Source organism: Cryptomeria japonica, chromosome 10, assembly GCF_030272615.1.
Source record: "Cryptomeria japonica chromosome 10, Sugi_1.0, whole genome shotgun sequence".
Taxonomy (NCBI): Eukaryota; Viridiplantae; Streptophyta; class Pinopsida; order Cupressales; family Cupressaceae; genus Cryptomeria; species Cryptomeria japonica.
The window spans coordinates 196,880,659-196,887,947 of record NC_081414.1 but is presented as its reverse complement, the minus strand read 5'-3'; the positions used below and the strand labels follow the sequence as shown (position 1 = coordinate 196,887,947).

Here is a 7,289-nt window from a genome sequence, read left to right as displayed (position 1 = left end):
AACCTTCTCTCATTCTAGGTTCTTCTTCTTCGGTCGATTGACTTCTTCCTTTGGCATATCTTCATTTTGCCCAAGTCAGGAGGCTTGATAATTAGTTTGTTAGCAATTTTTTCTTCTAATTTCAAGTCTCTTCCTTCTTCGGTTACTGGACTTTAGTAGTTTTGGTATTGCCCTTCTTGATTCCTAGGCATTTTTGTAACTATTATTGATCTCTTTCCGGATCTTCATACTCTCAAACTCTTAATCTTGTTTTGTATTTCTTGTTTATATTAATATATATTACTCTCGGCTATAGCCCTATATATATATATATATAAAAGATTGGTTTTAGGTCAATACATTAGTATGAGTCCAATCACTAACACATGCCACTTTGCAGCCGAAACATGAATGTCATTCTTCATATTAATTTATTGGTCATATAGCTTTTATATTTTTTTAAAATATTTTTAATGTTATTTTATTTTATTTTATGATGATGGAGGTCACAAGGTGAACCTCCTCCCCATTCAACATATTCAACTTAGAAGCCACATAAGCCACTTAATCAGCACAAGTCAAGATAGATGTCGTTTTAGGGGATTCAAACATGGATCTCCAACATGAGAACCTTTTGACTTTGACATTTGAACACAACCTCGTTGACATAATATGTTATTATTAATATATTTTTTTAAAAAAATTAATGCTTGGATCGTACAAAAAGAAATAATGCTTAAAAAGAAGATACCTTTAATCAAAGGTATCGAGATAATAACAAGATGATTTTATAATTTATTTATATTTTTCAATAAAAAATAAAGAAATTATTAATAACAAAATTACACCATTACTATTTATAGGTTTAAAATATGTTTTTAATGTTTATATTTTGATGTTTTTTATTGTGAAATCAAATCTTTTATTTCACATTAAGGAATTTTTGAAATGTTATTATTAAAAGCATAAAATATCTAATTTACAAATGCAATTTGATTTGTAATGTATTTGTTCTGATAAAAGAAAATGTAACAAAACTAATTGCTAGAAAATTGCATAATTTCAAATCTTACAACCACACTTTCAAACCCTAAAGATTTTTAAAATACATCATCAAAATTTACTTTTAAAAAGTATCTTTAATTTTAAAAAGTATCTTTAATTTAGCACATTATGTTAATTAACAAGGTGAGTTTAATTGAAAACAACATATCAATAAGTTTTAAGAAAAAGTCGCTCCCGCACCCCAACGGCTCTCCCACCTCCTGCATTTTAAATGTGCTTGCTGCTACAGGATGTTCTTCGGTCGTTGCCTTAAGCGGCAATGGCTCTATGCTCCCCTTTGCGTTGGGTCGTGGCACTTCTGCCCGGGCTAGGGTTGTTGTTGTTGTTGTTGCGGTTGCTAAGGGCACTACACAACTTTTTGCCCAGCCTTCCTTCTTGCCACTTGTGTCTGCCGAGGGTTTTGTGGATGTCAGTGGCGTTCCCTCGTCCTCTGACTTCCCCCTCCTTCCTTCTCACAAGGGGGCTTCTACTCCTATGATTCACGGTTTGTTTGATGTCACTACTATTGTTTGGTATGATGCTCCTCTGGTGGTGGTTGTTGCGGCTCCCCATGTTCCCCATGTTCATTCACCTAGTGCAACACCCACGCCTCCTCGTTCTTTGGCTGAGGGTCCTACTGCTCTCGGCTCTCTAGCTTCTGGTGATGCTTGTCTACCAACTGTTGTTGATGTTGTTGGTATATGCCCAAAACTGTTGGCAAGCGTAGCTTTGCTCATGTGACCAGATCTTTCGCCCAACCCTCGAAGGGGGTTTGTCCTCTTCCTTGTGCCAAATCCTCCCCTATGGTGGTTTGTGGACAAGATGTCATGGACAACATTAGGTTCTACCAACGTTGTGCTTTGGTGTGCAGATTCTCTAGGCTCTGGCCTTCTCTATCGGACCTTCATCGTTGGGTAAGTGACTCTCGGTGACCTTTGGTTGCTCACAATATTAAGCTTTTCCCTTGTGCTAAAGGCTTTTTTATCTCTTCCTTTACATCTTCTGTTGATCCAGATTTGGTTTTGGGTATGTTGTGGGCTTGGGGAGTGCATTCCCTCTCTATTAAGCCTTGGACAACTTATTTTAACCCTCTCACTGGACCACTTAATGTGTGTTCGGTTTGGGTCTGCCTCATCGACTCCCTCTTCATTTTTGGGAACACTCATGTTATGAGGCTATTGGTAACTCTATTGGTCGTTTCTTGAAGGTTGATGAAGCTACGTCCTCAATGGACCACACTACCTTTCTTGTGGACATTGACATCTCTCCTTTCCTCTCCCTAGAGATGTGGTTCTTATGGTGGGGGATAGGCCTTGGTCACAACTGTTGGATTTTAAAAGCCTCCCCTTCCATTGCAAAAGATGTTTTTCTACGGGTCATCTTGCTTCGGACTGCCCTATTGCACGCCACAAAGGTGTTTCTACCTGGTGGAAGAATGCGACTGCTAATCACTTAACAATCAATGCTCCTAACTCTGTGTCTGTTGGCTCCTCTCATGAGGATGATGTTGATGTTGTGCTCCTCACAGCTACTGATCTTCTTGTTGCCCCTTTTGTAGCCTCATCTTCTGAAGTCCCCACTTATGTTTCTCTTGTTCTGCAACCACATTCTTCTGCTACGAGATCTATTTTTGTTGTTGATGTTTCGTCACAGCCTGTTGTGGCTCTACAATAGCATGTTGTTGCTCTGTTGCAACACCCTATTGACACCACTGATTGTAACCCTGCGAGGCCCCTCCCGATTGATCTCTCTTTTGATGGAACTAATGACAGCATCGCCTGAACTGTGGTTGCTCGCAGGCGGAAGGGAGAGTCTTCTCCCCTACCCAAAACCCCCCCTCGTTGGGGTTTGGGTGTCTCACCCCCCCCCCTTGAGGGGAGTCTTTTTTGTTCTCTAGTTAGATAGCATTCCTTGCCTGTCTGACTGTGTTTGTTTCTAATTGCCTATGGGCAATTGTTTTTTTGCCAACATCATTTCTCTTGATGATGTTTGTTTTCTATTGATAGTTTTTTACTATGTTAAGGGTTAGCACCCTAGTTACTAATCAAAAACAAGTTGAGTTTAATTGAAGGCATGATAAATTAAAATGATATTGTAGAAATATTTTGAGGTTTAAATAGTCGTTGATGGGTGGGAGATTATATTCGAAAATCGATTCTCTACATAGGCACCCTTCAGCTAATATACCAACTACCATAGAATTTTAGGGGTCGCCTTTAGATGGTTTTGAGAACCTTTGAAAACATTGATAATTTTCTTCTCTCAAACTGATTAAGGCATGAAGAGAATTTATCGAAGGAAGAAGGGGAGCCAAGAATAGTTCAAGGTTTCAATGGTTCTAAGAACCATATTGGGGCTTGATAGAGCTAAGGCTCAAACCCACAAACACATTGGATCAGCTAAGGCACAAGCATGTGATCACAATGACCCAGTAGGTGTTTGAACCTTGGTGGCCACAACAACACCTCCATTTAACCATCACATTATGAGATGAACCCCACCCCTTCTCCCTCCAAAAAGAAAAACAAAGTGAGCTAGGGACGTACCCCAAGCAGAATGCAAATGCCCCACTTCAAATCCAGACAGTTAATCAAGATACAAGATCTTGAGGGCCCCTCTATTGTTGATGCGGTAGAGAGTAACCCCAAATTGTCATATAAATTGTAAAAATATGTTTAGGGCACACTTACAAAGATTTACTAAATGTATAATATATAAAATTTATCAATTATTAACCATTAAGTCACCCATCGACAATGGACTTGAATCTTATGAATTTGTATTTTTTAAGCTGATACGTTCTATTAACTACCTTTAAATCAAACATTAATTTTGAAGTAAGCTTGGGAAACAGAAAAATTCTCATTCAGTTTCTTTTAAAATAGAATTTGCACCACGAGACAATATTATGTTAATGGTAATAATTGAAATCCAAGGGATTCATAGATTTTTAAATTGAAATTATTTAGTTTAACATGGGTCAAATTAATTTAATGATAATTGCTTTGAATATTGTATAGTTCAACAAAAAATTGCTGAAAATTTTTGTCAAGATTGTGATTTATGAATGCCAGAACTTTTAAGTAATATACAAGGCAAGTGACAAATAATTTGCTTGTGAAATATTTGTCTAACGGGCACCTCACGACTAAATTTGGTCTGTCATGCTGTCAACTTTAAAAACCGCTTTTAACACCTAAATGCAACATTTTCATTGAGGGGACGATTGGTTAAAATTAATTAAAAAACAGAATACCAAAGAAAGTTGCGAGGAGCGTGTTACCCATAAAAATTATCTAAAAATAGTAACTTGTTCAAGTGCCACAACTTCAAATTCTCAGCAAAAATTGTTGAGACTGAGAATTGTCTATGTTCTTGTCAGAAGAGCAAGGCACTTTGCAAATTGTGTTGGCATATGAACCCATAAAGCAGACTAGATTTGATAAAGAAATACTAGGCAAAAGCAAATTCACAAGCCAATAAAGTATGTTCAGTTCACTGCAGGCTGCAGTGAGTTAAATTGTATGTCATTTCCAACAGGCATTAAGCCAATTGAAAATATTCAATCAACTAGACTGTTCATCATAAACTTTACAAGTTTTCTTCTGGATTGAGAGCATATATGGAGAGCCAAAAACAAACCGATACAAGTTTTACAAGCTTTGTCGAACTACAGCTCCGGTTATTTGGATCAATAAAGTAGAACAATAAAGGATGTAATAATGTGATCAGAATACTGAAGAAAAGATAGTTCTCTGACAAAAATCAAAATACATGCCCAATCGAGCAGAAAGATTTGCAACTTGCCATAAAATATTGAGGGAAAATACACTTTGCCATTAAGCAGCAGCTGGCTCTGTCCAGATTATTAAGAAAATGGATCTTAAATGAAATATGGCATAACCTGAAGCGCAGATTATACAACTCAACTCTGCTACCATGATTACACTTTGAGCTTTGTATAATTACAAAGCTATCTGTTCACCGTGCACCAGAATCTAATATTTTGACTTAACTGGTCACGCTAAAGTGAGAAGAAACTCCTCCAAATAAGGGAACTCCTTTTTTTTGCCAATAATAATCGAAGAGAATTACATGAAATATCCTCGAAGAGAATTACATGAAATGTCCATACAAATGACCTCATACAGGTGTCCTAAAGGAATCTGGCCGACGAAGTGGTATGTCTTCAGATATGAAACCATCATCCTCAGGACGCTTAGAATTGCGTGACGAGTGTGATGTTGGAATGCCTGTATATCCAGCTTAAGGATACCAATATCAGAAATGAGGCTACGTAAGCACAATATGTGAAAACAAAAAACAAAAAGGTTTTTCTTATAGAAAGAATAAGAAACAATGAGAAAAATACCTATTCCTGAAGATAAATTATCACCGAGATCCTTGGTTTTATGGAGTAAAAAAGTGCCAGAGAGGATTGTTACAAAACCACACATTTCTGTTACAATCTGAGATGGGTTCTGTCTATCCCAGTCCTGAATTGAAAACCAAATATTAGCCTAAATCAATATATACATTCAGAACTTGACAGAAATAGATGACCTAAATGCACAAGTTCATAATTACATTAACCAGAATTATTCCCAGACAAAGTCTATTTGTATGTCACAAGAAAAATAAAACAATCATTTACCTACTGAAAATAATCTGGAATACCATAATAATGAAAATAGAAGAGTGATACGTGGAATACAGACAGTGTAGAGAAAAGACTTTGACAGAAAATAACCCTGAAGATAAAAATACACCATTTAGTACTCTCAAGTAAAGGGTCAATTACACAAAAAGAGAAAAGACTCAAAAGCATCATCAGAGGCATGTCTCCGTTAGGGAGGATATGAAATATTTATACTCCCTGGTTACTTGCTTTTACAATATTATGGTCAGCAATAGTTTTCAAGAGGACCAGCATAAAGAGCCCACTGCACATTACAGTGCTAATAAAGCAGTACATCCAGTCCCATGATGGATCATTTGTCAAAGGCAGTTCTTTTTTCATGGGTTCTAAGACCAACAATGAACTAAAGCACTTTTGCATCTGGAAGGCATCAAATTAGCTAAATCGGAGCATTGTTGGTGTCTAGAGGTTGAGGGAGATTCTCAATTTATCATTAATGGGTGTGTCAATGATAGTCTTAAGAGATTGGAATCTTAAAAACATCATTGAAGTAGTTAAGCTGTTAGGGGTAAGTTTTCCAGATAAAAATTTGAAGCATCACTTTAGAGACAGCAATGGGATAGCAGATAGAATTACAAATGTCAATGTTAATCAATTCCCATTCTTTGTGAAGGATGACATTGAACATAAAAATCTTAGTAGCTTTCCACCAACTCCCCTTAATTTGCAGTCTCCATCATATCAATGGATATGATTCAGCATGCTTGAACATATTACTATAGTGGGCACCGTTTTGTACTCTTCATGAGTCAACATGGGATCTAAATGCCTACACCTGATGTATTATCAAACCTTGTGCAAAAGATGCACTCTGCTCTTTATATCTTAGATGCTGAGTTCTTTTCTTTGGCAGGGGTTATTATTCTGTTTGGTCTACTGTGCTGTTCATGGGAATTTTGTTTGGTCTGTGGTGTTAGATATGCCAAGAGGTAATCATGAGCAAGATGCTGTGTTGAGGAGTGTTGTTCCTAACCAGCATCTCAAGTGTGCACCTTCAACATCAAACATTATGTTTTGTCGGCCTTTGTGAAGGACATTTTGGGTTCTGACAGGCTAGAGAGAACAGGAGTCTTGCAGGATGGAGTTTCCATTGCTATGGACTTCCAAGGATGATGTTGTAAGTGTTGAAAAGATTAGCTAGCTTGGATACCTGATTATCGAATTTTAATGTTGACAATGACAATTAAAATTCATATGTATTATCTCTCATGTAAATGTGTTATTGGGCTGGACCCAAATGTAAAAGCATGTAACATGGAAGGCAATTAAATGTAATTATTGGGCTGGACCCAAATGTGTAGCGTATTGAATGCACAATGACAATATAACATAATTAAATAAATATGCAAGCCGACTTGAGGATATTTGGCGCCAAAGGTTGATATAAAACTAACAACAAAATGAAGTCATTTGATCATCCATTCACCACGAATACAATCTGCTCTGCTACATTGGCGAACTCTTCTTCTCTTGTGTGAATTTATTTAAGACTATTGTTAGGCGAAGTTGTCAAGATCTTCAAGCGAACTTGAAGGCTCTCCTTGTGCGATTCTGCTCTAGCCTACCT

The 7,289-nt window shown here is 37.0% G+C and overlaps 1 protein-coding gene across 2 annotated transcripts in view; it reads right to left on the bottom strand.

Annotated features, from left to right (window-relative positions):
• Positions 1-4,601: 4,601 nt before the first annotated feature.
• Positions 4,602-7,289, bottom strand: part of LOC131079119 (probable magnesium transporter NIPA4) — a 99,219-nt gene continuing 96,531 nt past the window's right edge. Inside the window, exons 8-9 of one of the 2 annotated variants that reach the window (XM_058016997.2) lie at positions 5,396-5,519; positions 4,602-5,288 (exon numbers count right to left, since the gene is read on the bottom strand). In XM_058016997.2, the coding sequence (XP_057872980.2) occupies positions 5,167-5,288; positions 5,396-5,519 (246 nt within the window). In that variant the 3' untranslated portion in view covers positions 4,602-5,166. The remainder of the gene's footprint in view (positions 5,289-5,395; positions 5,520-7,289) is intronic. The other variant, XM_058016998.2, reaches the window with a different exon arrangement.